This window comes from Metarhizium brunneum, chromosome 7 (genome assembly GCF_013426205.1).
Source record: "Metarhizium brunneum chromosome 7, complete sequence".
NCBI classification, from domain to species: domain Eukaryota; kingdom Fungi; phylum Ascomycota; class Sordariomycetes; order Hypocreales; family Clavicipitaceae; genus Metarhizium; species Metarhizium brunneum.
The window spans coordinates 133,934-148,170 of NC_089428.1; the positions used below are offsets into that span (position 1 = coordinate 133,934).

The 14,237-nt window shown below is 50.4% G+C and overlaps 6 protein-coding genes across 6 annotated transcripts; 3 read left to right on the top strand and 3 right to left on the bottom strand.

Moving 5' to 3' along the window:
* Positions 1-417: 417 nt before the first annotated feature.
* G6M90_00g106100 (uncharacterized protein) lies at positions 418-1,434 on the bottom strand (the record flags this gene model as incomplete). Its single annotated transcript, XM_014684114.1, has 1 exon — positions 418-1,434. One exon carries the CDS (start codon positions 1,432-1,434, stop codon positions 418-420), a length of 1,017 nt encoding a protein of 338 aa, XP_014539600.1.
* A 1,158-nt stretch (positions 1,435-2,592) lies between these two features.
* WRS1 (Tryptophan--tRNA ligase, cytoplasmic) lies at positions 2,593-3,867 on the bottom strand (the record flags this gene model as incomplete). Its single annotated transcript, XM_014684115.1, has 2 exons — positions 2,593-3,424; positions 3,491-3,867. 2 exons carry the CDS (start codon positions 3,865-3,867, stop codon positions 2,593-2,595), a joined length of 1,209 nt encoding a protein of 402 aa, XP_014539601.1.
* Positions 3,868-5,753: 1,886 nt separating this feature from the next.
* On the top strand, positions 5,754-7,238 carry ALDH (Aldehyde dehydrogenase; the record flags this gene model as incomplete). Its single annotated transcript, XM_014684116.1, has 1 exon — positions 5,754-7,238. The coding sequence occupies one exon, from the start codon at positions 5,754-5,756 to the stop codon at positions 7,236-7,238; it is 1,485 nt and encodes a 494-aa protein (XP_014539602.1).
* Positions 7,239-8,257: 1,019 nt separating this feature from the next.
* Positions 8,258-10,113, top strand: xanB_2 (Isocyanide synthase xanB; the record flags this gene model as incomplete). Its single annotated transcript, XM_014684117.1, has 3 exons — positions 8,258-8,563; positions 8,628-8,778; positions 8,831-10,113. The coding sequence occupies 3 exons, from the start codon at positions 8,258-8,260 to the stop codon at positions 10,111-10,113; spliced, it is 1,740 nt and encodes a 579-aa protein (XP_014539603.1).
* A 543-nt stretch (positions 10,114-10,656) lies between these two features.
* Positions 10,657-11,961, bottom strand: apdF_6 (Aspyridones efflux protein apdF; the record flags this gene model as incomplete). Its single annotated transcript, XM_014684118.1, has 1 exon — positions 10,657-11,961. One exon carries the CDS (start codon positions 11,959-11,961, stop codon positions 10,657-10,659), a length of 1,305 nt encoding a protein of 434 aa, XP_014539604.1.
* Positions 11,962-12,852: 891 nt separating this feature from the next.
* On the top strand, positions 12,853-14,226 carry puuB_1 (Gamma-glutamylputrescine oxidoreductase; the record flags this gene model as incomplete). The annotated part of the gene is made up of 1 exon (XM_014684119.1): positions 12,853-14,226. One exon carries the CDS (start codon positions 12,853-12,855, stop codon positions 14,224-14,226), a length of 1,374 nt encoding a protein of 457 aa, XP_014539605.1.
* Positions 14,227-14,237: the final 11 nt, after the last annotated feature.

Sequence of the window (14,237 nt, forward strand, 5' to 3'; positions counted from 1 at the left end):
TCGAGAGTTACGACTTTGAGATATAATTTTCTTAGACTGTGTAGAAGTAGTGTTAATTAAAAGTATTAATATAAAATATATTGTGTTTTACTAGTTTAATCTGAGTCTAATATAGGGTAGGTTGCTATAAACTATATATACAATATTAGTATTGATTGCAAATAAAAGACCTGGACAAAGAATAAAGCAAGGGACTTTCATTTTTTTCCTTTCTCTTAAACTCTACGATTATCTTTAATAACTTATACATTTCCAGAAAGCTAAGGCTAGTCCTCTAAGGGTCTTGTAAAACCTATTTTATCCAGGAAAGATAGTAAATCAAAGTCTATTTTACTCGATAAAATATTATAGTACTAAATCTTAGAAAAAAATCTTGATTTTATAACCCTAATTTCTCGAATATGCCTCACAATAAGACTATTTCCTTGTCTTAAGAACAATTGACGAGACCTTTGCTCCCTCGGTTACACCATCTATCGGGCGCTCCAGTCCCCCTGATGTTGCACCGTACAGGACGATTTCTCCTCGACTCTCTCTTCCGATAGCCAGAGCACCTACACCTTGCAGTATAAAGTCCTTCAAACCCCCTGCCACAATTTTGCTCTCCCTGGTCTTTACGTCGGAGAAAATGACGGTGTTGTCCAAATTGGTGGCAGAATAGATATTTCCTTGACGATCAATGACAAAGTCATCCACGATGGTAGCAACACTCGACAGATTGGCAACTAGTTGAGGAACTGCATTGGGGACAGCCCATCCTGATTTCGTGAGGGGGACCTTGTAGACGGCAATCAAGTCGCTGTTTGTCCAATAGAGATGTGACTCGAAAATTTTGACGCCATTGACACCAGTCCTGAATCCTGGCGGTGCTTTCAATTCCTCATATGCCCATACGCCTTGTTGGAAATGGCCAGTGGAGACGTCAAGTCTACCGATGAGGCCGGTAAAACTGTCGGCAACGAAAACCACGCCGGGATATTCTTGGGAGCTTATGATGCCATTTGCTGAGACGCTGGAGGGGCCTAGGGCAGCAATCTTTTTGAGTTTGAACTTGTCGGAATGCTTATCCAAGAACTGCAGAGTGAATGCCTGATATTCTCCAGCGTGTGGGCTTTCGCCGTCGGTGAAATTACCGCCAAAAACCACGTAGGTCTCGAGGCCACCGATATCGTTGACTTGTGTAATGCCCACCGCGGCGTTGCTGCCAGGCAAAGAAGTGACGAGTTTGAGACACGTATGACGCGACTCTGGTCTCTTTACAGTCCAAATGTTGGACTGGGAAAGAAGCTGTGTGGCTAGAATTGCTCCGTTTGGGCGCACAAGAATATTTTCCAGCCATGTGCCGTTGGCAAGTTGCCCCAGGGTACGAATTTGAGGGGACGTGGCCAACACACCCGCTGCAAAATAAGTCGATAAAACTGTAGAGAAGAGCATTTTTGCGTGTATCCTTGCCACGTATGTAGTACTATGGACTCGATGAAGTGGCAGATAAGACACAACGCTGACGAGAGAAAAATGTATTCATTCTTAAAGGCTTGAAAGAGGGGGGGCTTGCTGTCGACCATGTGCCGAGTCTGGAGATACATCTCGCATGATGTCGGGTTACACAAAGTGCAAAAAGCACGCCTTGATTGCCAAGCATTGAATAAACTCTCGCGCCAAGAAGCTGAAAAAGAAAAATTCCAATACAATGCGAGAGAACAGTCTGGGCTCTTGGCAGTGACAGTACGATTGACCACATACCAACGTCTACGAGTAGTGCTGACAAGGCAATGCGCAGTCCGGGGTCTTACTAAGAGTCCCCTTTGGGATCAAGATGTCTGGATGGACATTCGCCACAGACGTCGGTTCGCCCTTGACATTATACAGATGGCGTGGTCATATCAGATGGTACCATGAGGAACTCTTGCCTCGCTGTTCCGCGTTTTGCCGGCCGCCTTGTCAGACCTAGTGCCGATTCTCCGATTCTCCGATTGGCCCATGCTAGCCGAGTAAAGTAAAAGACGTGCAGTTGCTTATGGACCAGCAAGTGATGGGACAATCTTGGTCATTTTCGTAGGGCGTCTCACCGCTGTATGCATGTGCAAATTCTTTTCCGACATACCGCTTCAGGCGTAGTCACATTATGTACAATTGTAGCGGACATGTAGTTACATGCCGCACAGTCTATGTGCATGGAACCCCATTATCTGCCAGTGCGGGTTAGGGTTATTATTGACAACGCAGCAACCCATCACTATACCACCATGGAATAAAAGTTACAACCGCTGTACTCAATTAGACTCTTTGGCAAATCATTTTCATGTCAAGGCTCCAGGTGGGGGGTTTCCGTAGAGGATTTCAGACGCGTAGAGGGTTAGTTGGGGAACGATTGCTTTTAACAGCATGCCAATGGGCTACGTCATTCTGCCTTGTCACCTGTGTGACGATACTAGTCAATTACAACTTTATTTTATGGCCGTTACATTTTCTAAAATACTACAACTGCCACTCCCACCACTGCGACTTTCTTTATTTACCCGCTCGGTCCCCACGGCTCTCCCACAACTTATGAGCTGTGCTGTGCCATATGTAAAATCAACGCCTTCCATCTTATTCAAGCAGACGTGGCGTCATGAATGCTCTTAGCACATCGTTTGAAATTCCTTGGCGGTTCGTCTTGAACTTCCTGACAGTCTTGATAATGACGTCGGTGAGAATCTCACGCAGTTCAATGCTAAGCAATTGATGAGCCCGGTGCTTGGTCTGAATCGTGGCCAGCTCTTCATCATCCTCTAGGAAGAATCGGAGCCATTCGAGCGCCACGTCCATGCTCTTCTGTCCTATTGGGAAAGCCGCAATAATCTTCTCTCGCACAACGTCATCCTCGTCCGTCAGGTAAATGGCAGATGTTTTCACCGAGGCCGACATTTTCTGGTCGGCGCCTTGGAGAGAAGGCAACAAGCTCGAATACAGGAATGAAGGCGCAAGCTCTCCAATCTTTCCCGCGTGCTTGCGTACCTCGGCGAAATACCCGTCAATGTCGTATGAACACGGGATTAGGCACGGGATACTTCTCAGGCTTGCCTTGTCGGCAACCAGAATACCAGGAAAGGAGGATGCAAAGCACCCGGCCGACTGTGTAGAGCAGCAGTAGAACATGCCGACATTGTGGTCGTCGGTGAATCCCAGCGCTTCCTTGATGCTGCTGACGGTGATGTGGCGCGCAATGGATATAATGTTTTGATAAAAGGCTCCGCCGATATAATCCATGTTGGAAAACATGAACGTCTTGGAGAGGTCAAAGCCAAAGGCTAAAATATCCGTGGCATTGGCAATGTCATACTTGCGCACCTCTTGGATGGGAAGGTCCTTGTCATGGAGAATTTTCATGTCATCAGTGAGCATGAGAATGAGTTTTGCGCCAAGAGTCTCTTGAAGCCATCTGCGTTATCGTGTAAGTGCGGTCACAAGGTAGATGCAGCTCATATCCCGTGTTTGGGGTACGTACTGGGTGAATTCGAATGGAATTGAGTGTCCAAGATGCAGGCTGTCGCTGCTGGGACCTCGGCCCGTGAACAGATATATTGGCAGGCCGCTCTCATACCGATCAAGGATGAGATGGAGATCTCGGTGGGCAAAGACAATGCCCCGTCTAAGGTAACGATGAGGTTTGCGACCAGTTAATTGCGTAAATCGATCTAGCAGCTGCTGATCAACTCTTTGGGCATGGCTGGTTTCGATGAAATCGTCATGTTTTGCATTAGTTGGAGCATTGAGAATGGCTCGATCTGCTTTTGCGAGGGGTGCGCCATTGAGCTTGGTGGTGGACAAGACATCCACCAGCCTCACATATGCGCCGTTGGGGGTTCCACGAGATGCCGCCATATCTGAAAACTTGGGGAGCGTGCAGACAGTGGAAAGTCGGTTGGTTGTCAGTAATGGTCAAGTGGTTTTAACGCGGTCCTGAAACTAGGAAAGGTTTGCTTCAAGGTCCAAGACTGCACACAGCTCCAGGCCTCGCCGGCTTGCTGAATAATCCAACATATTATATCAATCTATTCAAGAGGTGTCCGTGTGACGGGTTCTTGTTCGCTTGATGACAGGCGAGTTGTGAAGCCAAAAATCCCTTGCACCGGCTATGGGTCCAGTTGCGTGACATCGTCCCCTTGTTGGTGCTTACGAGGTAAGACGAAGCGAATAAGTATGTCAAAGTACCATTCTTCAAGGATGCGAAAGAAGTGGTGGTGGACCGTAATGGGTGTGTGATTATCAAACCAGATTACCTACGGTCTGGTACGTGAGCTTGGACAGGCTTGGGTTTGCAAGCTCTGAGTGAAATGACGAAATAAAATACTTCCGTGCCAAGCGTAATTAGCGCATGCTCGTTGAATGCATACATAAGCAGAAGCACGAAAGAGTCCCCAAATCAAGGATAGTGGTGACCGAATCCGAGACTAAAAGCGCCACAACTAACAGAGGGTGCAGACTGGAATTGTCACAGCGAGCTTACGGCTGACAGCCTCGAGCACCTAGGAGCGCCAAGAGGGCCATTCTGCCCCGTAGCAACTAGACGATGAACGGTCTGCTATACCATTGGGAAGCTGTATAAGGGACGGGCCGTAAGCGCCACTTGGGCTCATGTGAGTCAAGTTTACCTGTTTAAACCCGCCGGCACGGCACAACGCCATTCGCCCGGGGCGGTTGCCTTGACAGACCTCCACACAGCTGAAAGCTTTGTCGAGACTTCGGAGTCGTCGGGTAAGCGCTGCATCAAGAGGCCGACGACAGGGTCCAGGGTACCTAAAAGTCTATTCGGATATTGCCTATCTGATGGGCAGATCAACAGCGAGGATTCTTGTTGTATACCAGAGTCCATATTGCATTCATGCTAAAATATTACATAAACAACTAGCTTGAGAGCAATACGCTCCACGTCTCGCTTACAGGAGGAGTCATACTGATTCGAAGCACCAATAGACATCAATGCCTCCTGTCCCCCCACTCACAGGAAGGATTAAGCTTTTGCTAGTCGATCAAATCAATTGATGGTTTGCCGCAACCCGCTTTTTGCGGCAAAGGAATAGGGCCTGGTTTGTGGCACCTATCAATGCATGCGCCCGGCCGCGCCCGCGACTCTGACATGAGACTCGTGCTTTGGTGGCAATCGTGGTCAGCAAGGGCGGAAACTCGCCGTTGACGAATCTGAAGCCCCTTGAGCCACTGCCGTGCAATCTCTTCGGCAGGTGATGCCAGGCACTGTCGACTCCAACGGCCCTCGGCCGGACCATGAGCCGAGCCAAGCCACACTGAGCCGGGGTTCGTGGACTCCGTATCCCGTACAAACATGTAATCCAGGGGAGAGTAATCCCGATTGCCAATGGATCTGACCCTGCTTTGGCTGGTCGCCTGGGCACCCAACCGTGGCGCTGATTACGGCTGTCAGAGCCGGAGAGGTCTCTTGATTAGACACGGAAATGGCGCGGGGCCGAGACTGGTTCGATGGACTTAAGCTTAATAATGCATTGCTTAGCATGAGCACTGCATATGTACAATGCTCTGGAGACGGACTTAAGAGTGGAATTAACGATAAAGGGGCTTGCTGCCCATCCAGTCTCAGGCCCGGAACGGAGTGGGCGTGTTCTTGTAAAATTAGGTTTAGTGATTATAATCTACTTACGGTAAGGGGTATATAAGCGTGCCCTATGAGAGCATCAAATTCACACGACTTAGATCCAGACAGCAAACAGAACAAGACGCTTCAGCATCCAGTCATGGCGCCATCACAGCTATCCCCGGCCATTCCCAACCACACCAAGACCTCCAAGACGGTTGAAACCCGTCTCTTCATCAACAATGAATTTGTAGAGTCTGTTTCTGGCAAGCGCTTCGATGTCATTGACCCCTCCACCGAGAAAGTCAGCGCTTCAGTCTACGAGGCAGACGTCGAGGATGTCGAACTTGCCGTCCAGGCTGCCAAAGCTGCTTTTCCCGCCTGGTCAGAACGAAACGCTGTTGAGAGGGCCCATTTCTTGAACAAGTGGGCCGATGCCCTGGAAAAGGCCGCCGACGAAATTTCCTATCTTGATAGCATCACCATGGGCAAGCCAGCCTTTCCTGATCGACTGGCCCCCATGGTACCCATCATAATCCGCTTTTTTGCCTCAAAGGCCCTCGACATTACAGGAGAAAGCTCGCTCAACACGGCCGGCTTTCTCAACGTTAGTCTTAGGCAGCCATATGGCGTTTGCGCCGCCATTACCCCGTGGAATGCCCCCCTCATGATGCTGGCATACAAGGTCTCGGCCGCCCTCATCACGGGCAACACCCTTGTCCTCAAATCGAGCGAAAAGTCCCCGCTCAGCTCCCTCGTGGCGGCCAGATGCGCTTTGGAGGCCGGCTTCCCCCCTGGCGTGTTAAACATCCTCAGTGGCTACGGCCGTCCGTGTGGCGAGGCGCTGGCACGGCACATGGAGATTCGCAAAATCTCCTTCACAGGAAGCACTGCCACCGGCAAGGCCATCCAGCGAGCCGCAGCCGAGACCAACTTGAAGAGTGTCTCGCTTGAACTAGGCGGCAAAAGTCCGCTCCTCGTGTTTGACGATGCCAATCTGGAAAAAGCCGTTAGCGCCGCCACCATCTCGATCCTCATGAACTCTGGCCAGGTATGCAACGCCACCACGCGCATCTATGTCCACGAGAAGCTCGCACAAGATTTCATTGGCGGCATTAAAGCCGCCATGTCTGCCATGGGGGCGAGCGGTAATCCCCTGCACGAAGGGACCATGCGCGGCCCCCAGGCTGACAGGGCGCAATTTGAGCGCATCTTGTCTTACCTTGACCTCGCAAAGCAGTCTGGTGTTTCCATAGCTTTGGGAGGAAACCGTGAATCATCTCCCGGATACTTTGTTGAGGCTACTCTTCTCACTGATGTGCCTGAGGATTCAAGGCTTGTCAAGGAGGAGATTTTCGGTCCTGTGCTTATTGTCAACCGCTTTACTGATGAAGAAGACGTCTTACAACGTGCCAATGACACCGAGTACGGTCTCTGGGCTAGTGTCTTTACCAATGATGTAAGCCGGGCCATCCGCGTGGCCAAAAGGTTGGAAGCTGGAAGCGTAGGCGTTAACTGTACATCGCCGGTATTAGCCATGGACATGCCGTTTGGAGGGTGGAAGAGCTCCGGACAGGGACGTGAATTCAGTCGATACGCGACTGATTATTGGACGGAGCTTAAGACTGTGTACTTTGCTTACTGAATTACCACTATTCTAGACTAGTTGTTGTTGTAGTTGTTGTCGTATTATAGATTGCTTCGGCCAACCCGACCATCTACATTCCTAAACGTGTAGCAGGTCTACCTGCTGGTGGCAATATAGTCTCTTTAAACGAAATCTCCACTAGGCCTAGAATAACCTTCTGTATGACCGCATATGCACTTGTGGCTCTCGCCCTGACTAGACGCCCAACAACGGGGGGATCACATAGTCTGGCTTATTCACGAATGCCAGTGACATGTTTGGCTTCTGACTTTCGGCCGCAGCTTCTACAGTGCGACCATTGATGTCCGTGTTCCCACCTCCTGCCTAAACCGATTTCGTCTCAGGCTGATGCGAGATCCGTCGTGTTCATGCCCCGGTATAATCCTGCTTTAGTACGCCTGCCAACAGCGCTGGTTGATTCCTGGAAGGAGAAATTCAACCAATTGTAAGAACAGCCGGACACACCTAAAAGCTTCTGTCGTACACATCGTTTGCGGCTGAAGCTTAACTGGATGTATCGAACATAATCTGCCGCAACTAGCCAACGACAACGCGCGTCGTGGCCCCTTTGGGAGCGGATATTGCGCCATAATCTTGTTCATTGCCGCTCCGACGGAACCCGAAGTCGTCCTCTACCGATGTTGAAAGTTCCTCCGATCTTGTGTAAGACTGACCTGCAGGCATGATTGACTAGTTGTGGTGATCTTGGTTGACATGCAAGCTGTACGTTGCCAAGGGGGTCGACGGTGATCTAGGTGCGTCTCACTGCCTGTCGATGCTACCTAGGCACATGCCACGAGGTTCTAAATAACGTGGGCGTTAATAAATATGGAAAATTCTGGAGGTCACTACCACCCTCAGAGTTACATTCACGTGGTTATATCTGCTCCGCATTTCAACTCTATAACTCGAGCGTGTTGCTACTATACAATTCCATCAAGTACACCTTTTTTGTCAACTCCAACTTAACCGGCTCTAAACTTACAAGAGTTTTTACTACATTTGTATACTTCAACATGTTTCCACTTCCCGCAGCAACCATCACCACTTCTCTGCCACACGATGTCCCAGTGGCAGAATCATTTACGCTGCCTCAACATGGCCCGATCGACACTCCATGGTTGACGGAAGAGCTCAAATATTTCGAGACATGCCTCCTTGTTCTCGATGTGCTCGAGTCATTTGGGACTCACATTAGCAAAGACCCGGCTTCCCCCTCGGGCAGATGGGCTGGCAAGCCCAAATTCCTTGGACATGTATATCACTGGGTCAGAAAGAACGAACCCATCCAGCTTACAATGCCGGCATTTCCATGCAAGAGTGTACGCATTTTATCTCTGCCATTATCAAATATCTTGATTCTTGCTAACGGTTTTATCTCACAAGGCCAACCGCGAAAACAAGGTCCTGGGTCACTTGCCCGATCTCGGTGAGGAGCTTGGTATGAGTCGCTTGAACGACATAGCTGTTGCCATTAAGAACGTCTACCAACCTGGTGCCTTGGTAAATATCGCGTCTGACGGTATTTTATTTAATGGTGAGTTCGATATTAATCCCCCGGGAGAAACTTCGTTATTAACCCACCACAGACATCATCGGTGTTAGTGACGAGGAGACTTGGGAGTATAGCGAAGAACTTCGCGCCATTGCCAAAGAGAAAAAACTCGACTACATAGTATTCCTCTATCCTCAGGTTTTGATTGGCATGATGCCCGCCAGTGAGATGACTCGGGAGAAATACATCTCGACGGCTGATGAGTGCCGTGCCTTGCTCGAAGCTCAACACGGAAGCACCCTCAAGGAGATTGAAGCTCTCATCAAGTCCGACTCGGACACTAATTCAACGTACTGTGGCATGGTCAAGTTTCTACAAACAGAGTTATTTGGCGCTCTGGCCGGCAAGAGCTACCGTGAACGACAAAAACTACAAAAGAACTCGGCCAAGAAGATGATGCAGCGGTCGGAGGCATTTACACTCGCCATTCGTACTAATCGGTCCTTGGATGTTCGTCTGTCAATGCATCCCTCGTCCGGAGTGGCCAAGCTTTCAGTGGCCCTTGTTCCGTCACCAAAGGGCTTTTTCCAACGATCACCCTGGCACAGCTGTGTTGCTATTGACAGCGAGGGCGGCTACCACTGTGTCCATTCTGAAGAAGTCCGGGAGACGCATGAGCTCATGTACAAGGATAACCGACCATACTTTTTCATTGCCAAGGATGCCGTCCAGGTCGACAAGCCAGAAACCGTGACGGTTGTTGAGGCTGCAAATGCTGAGGCTGTTGTGGAGAAATCGGAAGTTCCTGCGGCTCCTCCGGCTACTGCGGCTCCTGCAAAGGCAGAACTTGTTCCGGTTGTCGAAAAGGAAGAGATTGTGACGGTCGTCGAGAATCCTGTTCCCACTGTTATTGAAAAGCAGGAAGCTGTGATGACGTTCACGAAGGAACAAGTTATTGCTACAACTACCGAAATTCAGGAAACCGCGACGTTTATCGAGGAGCAGCCTATTGCTACAATTCCTGAAAAGCAAGAGGATGTGACAGTTATTGAGGGGCAACCTATTGCTACAATTGCTGAAAAGAAAGAGGTCGCGACGATTGCTCAGGAGCAACCTAGTGCTACAACTACCGAAGAGAAGGAAGCCGAGACGTTTATTGAGGAGAAATCTATTGCTACATTTACGGAAAAGCAAGAAATCATCACGATTGTTGAGGAGCAAACTACTGTTACGTCCAACAGTCAAGATGCCGCGACGGCTCCAGACAGCAAGCAAAATGTCGTAGAGGCTGACGCCGAAATTCCGACAGCTGACCCTAAACTTCCATCTAATATGCTGGATGGTGAGTCATTTCCGTCAGCTGCTGTCTTGGCATAGTCTCGTGACTGAAAGATGAAACCATCCGAAAGGAGGTAGAAGGATATTCGTCATTTTGCTGGTCGCCACCATAGTAGCTAGTATACCAACTATATTAACAGGGAAAAAGGCGCGGGGCTGACGTGTAGTCTAGAGATATTTAGCAATACTTTGGAAATCATACGATATGGTACATGAATTGGAGTTTTATTTTATTTTTTATTTTTTTTATTACAAATACTAAACGGGCATGGGCTCTGCGTGGCGCCATTTACTGAGCCGTCTCAGGACATTACAAGAACTAGACAGAAATTGCACACGGATTAGCATGGGTATTTTTAGATGGTTCGGAATAAATTAGCATGATCTGACAAGGCCGTCTTTCTAACATGGAAAGTGTTTAAGGCATCACAAACTACTCCATGTAAAGCCATTCTGTAAACATGTTTGAATCTATGAATTACCGCGAAGCATGTGTAAACTCTACATCATAGATACTCTATCACGCCATTCGCTGCAAGCAAAACTTTTCTGGTGGCTGTGGCCCTGCGCTCGACCAGCCCTCTATACCTTGACCATTTTAAACCCAGCTTTCCAAGCTCTGACTATGATAAACAAGGCACTTGAGACCAAACATGCGACACCACCGAATATCCAGAGACCGTTAAAATTATCGCCGCCGGCACTAGCAAGTATGCCACCACCGCCTGGCCCGCCGACAAAAACGCCCAGACCAATGATGCCAAATGCCATGCCCATTCGTGTACCAATCTTGGCGCGGTCTTGGGTGAGTCGAATAATGCAGACTGGAGGCAGAGCGATGAATATACCCGAGAAGAATCCAAAGAGAATCGCTAGAATGACGACGCTGGCAACGGACTTTGCACCAAGCATGCCAAAGATGATGACACTAACAACCACAGCACCTGGACCGATGAGGTTGAAAGCCCCGGTCTTGTCAGAAATTGCGTTGGGAATGGTGCGCCCAAAAATGGAGGCTGCGTTGAGAATCGTCACGATATAAAATGACAGAGCCGTCGACGTGATGTGCCTGGCCTTGGTATAATACGACAGATAGAAGAACATGGTATAGAGACCCATGAAGCCAATCAGAGTGGCCAGGGTAAAAACAAGAAAGGGCCAATCCGTTAGGGCAGAAGTATCGAGTAGAGCACGCGCCTTGGACGGCTTCACACGCATCTTCATGACCAAGTTGGGGATGGAGAGTGTGGCCAAGGCGATGAAGCCGAGGACGCGGACGCTCCACCCAAAACCAATGTCGTTGATGAGCTTGTAGAAAACAACGGGATAGATCATGCCACCTATACTTGATCCCGAAGCTGCAAGGCCAATGGCGAGGCCGAGTCGCGTGTTGAAGTAGGTGGGCAAAATGGCCACGGCGGGCACGTAAATGAGGCCCGACCCAAGACCAATACACACGCCTTGGGCCAGGACGACTTGCCAGTAATCAGTGGCTAGACTTAGCATCATGTTGCCAAAGACGACCAGAAATGACCCAACGAGCAGTAGAGCCCGTAGGTGTCCACGATCGTAAATGGGTCCGGAGAGGAAGCCCGTAAACAGGACGAGAAAGGCCTGGATGGAGCCAATCCACGAGATGTTGGACGAAGTCTGTGTGAATAGAGTGCCGGAGCTGTAAAAGGTTTGAAAGGCTCCAAACGTGTTGAGGATGCCCCAGGTGTTGAAGTACAGCATAAACGCTCCGAGGACGTGTAGCCAAGCCTGGACGCCGCCATTGGGGATATCGGTCGCGGGATCCGCAGGTGGCATTGGCGGCGGCGATGGCGGGAGCGTCTTTTCCTCATCATCGCCAGAGATGTCGGGTGTTTTGATAGTGTCTGCAGCCATGGCGGCGATGGTTTGCGCAACAAGACGTTTGGCTCGGTGAAGGAGAATCTACTCGTGTGACCGACGAGATGCTTGCATGTGGTGGTTTGGCACTCTTGTGGAAGAGCACAGCAAGGAAGGAACAAAGCCGCCAAGCAAAGAAACTGACAAGATGACGCAAAGGGAAAAAAAAAAAGAGACAAAACGCCCGCGGCGAGGACGTGGCGAATTAGTCAGATTTGATTCACTCAACAGCCCTGCTTGTGCAGTAGCTTGAAATGAGGTCGACGCTCAATGTAACCGCGCGGGCTATTCGGCCGTAAGAAACCCCATATTTTCTCCGTTCCCTCCTCCTTGCCCATTTCGATGCGAGGATGACAGGGCCCAGATAATAAGCATTCGACGGGGACAATTGCCAAGGACCAAAGGGCCCCGACCGGCTGAATGTACCTCCCGTGTACTTTGGAATCTGACCGTGATGGCCACACGCCTTGCATTTTCGCTTCCCTCACCCCCCGAGCAGATCGATGCTAAACTTCGAGTACTCAGTTGATTATTGCCTCAAGTGGGCTGTTGTTGAAAACCGCCAGACTCAAGTGCGCCAACGCGAGCAGATGGCTCGGACATGGAATTAGCAGCACTCCATGCAGTCAGCAATGAGGACGGCTGCAGGGATATCATGGCGCAATACGGCGCAAATCGCATGTTTTGCCGCCGAGGCTCGTCAGCTGCTTTGGGTAGTGGCCGGTTTGAAGCCATGAGCTTTTTGAAGCCATGAGCTGACATGGCTACTTGCTTCCTATGCGAGTCCGGCAAGGCCATGATTTAAGGGCACTGAAACACAATTATGCCTGCCAAGTGTGTCTTAAGCGCCTCCCAGTCTTGTACGACGTAGACCAAACTCGTTCCGCCATGGCTGCTTCCAATCTACCGCCCGAGATGGCGAATGGCGCGCCTTCGCAAACCGCCGTCAACCCCAACCTGCCGCCTGCTACGGCCAGTCTCTCGTACTGGCAGCGAACTACACGAGCATTCAAGTACTTGAATCACAATCAGACAAACACTCCCCCCGCCTCTACTACGTATGCCATTATCGGCTCCGGCTTGGCAGGAGCCTTGGTAGCATACAATCTCCTCGAACGCGGCGTGCAAGGCGAGGAAATCCTCATCCTCGAAGCTCGCGAGGCCGTTTCTGGATCGACTGGCCGCAATGCCGGCCACGTTCGACCAGATGCTTTCCGCAACTTCTCGGGCTATCAGGCCTTCCATGGCAGCGAGCAGGCATTAAAGATTGTGGCCACCGAGGAGACCAACTTGAAGCGCATAGCTGCCTTTATTCAGGACAAGCAGATCCAATGCGACTTCAACTTGACCACCACATTTGACGTGTGCCTGGGGCCCGATGCCGTGGAAGATGAGGAGAAGAATATTAAAGACTATCTTGACGCCGGGGGCAATCTGGCCAGCTTGGGCGTCAAATGCTGGTACGGAGATGCCGCCGCGGAAAAAAGCTCGTGTCCAGGCGCCTCGGCTGCGTATGAATGGCCGGCTGCCTCGATTCATCCCGTCAAGCTCGTCCACTGGGTTCTCGAGCACGTTATTGAACGGGGCGTTCAATTATGGACGCATTGTCCGGTAGACGAGATACGAGAGGACGGCGCCAAACTTGGTGTGCAAACCTCACGGGGCGTCATCTCGGCAGACAAGGTGGTTCACTGCACCAACGCATTCGCCGGAGGTATCCTGAGCCAATTGACGGCTGAGAGACTCACGCCGTTTGCGGTCCAGGTCGCCTCTGTCATTCCCTCCTCGGCGGCATCTGGAGACAAGACCTTCAAGAGCACCATGGCGCTGCGAGAAAACGCCCGCATGTTTTACGGTTTCGCTCAGAAGCCGTTGGATGGAACCATCATTGTAAGTGTCGGTAGGCCTGTTGGCAAAGGCGTCCAGGCCGAGGAGTCACATACGCCCCAGGTCGCAGAAGAAATCGTCCAGAGGATATCCAAGCTTATTGGGCCGAATGATGAGCCACAGAGATCCGGGGAAGGTTTTGACACGACGTGGACCGGCCTCATCGCGTTCACGCCGGACAAGGTGCCATATATAGGCGAGATTGATGAGTTGCCTGGGCAATACATCTGCGCCGGCTTCAACGGTCACGGCATGGCGAATATTTTTACCTGCGCCGGAGGCATCGCCGGTCTCTTGTTGGGTAGACCGTGGGAAAGCACGCAGCTGCCAGAATGCTATCGTTACAGCCAAGCGCGGCTGAGTAAAAGTGCCTAGTGAATTAGTGA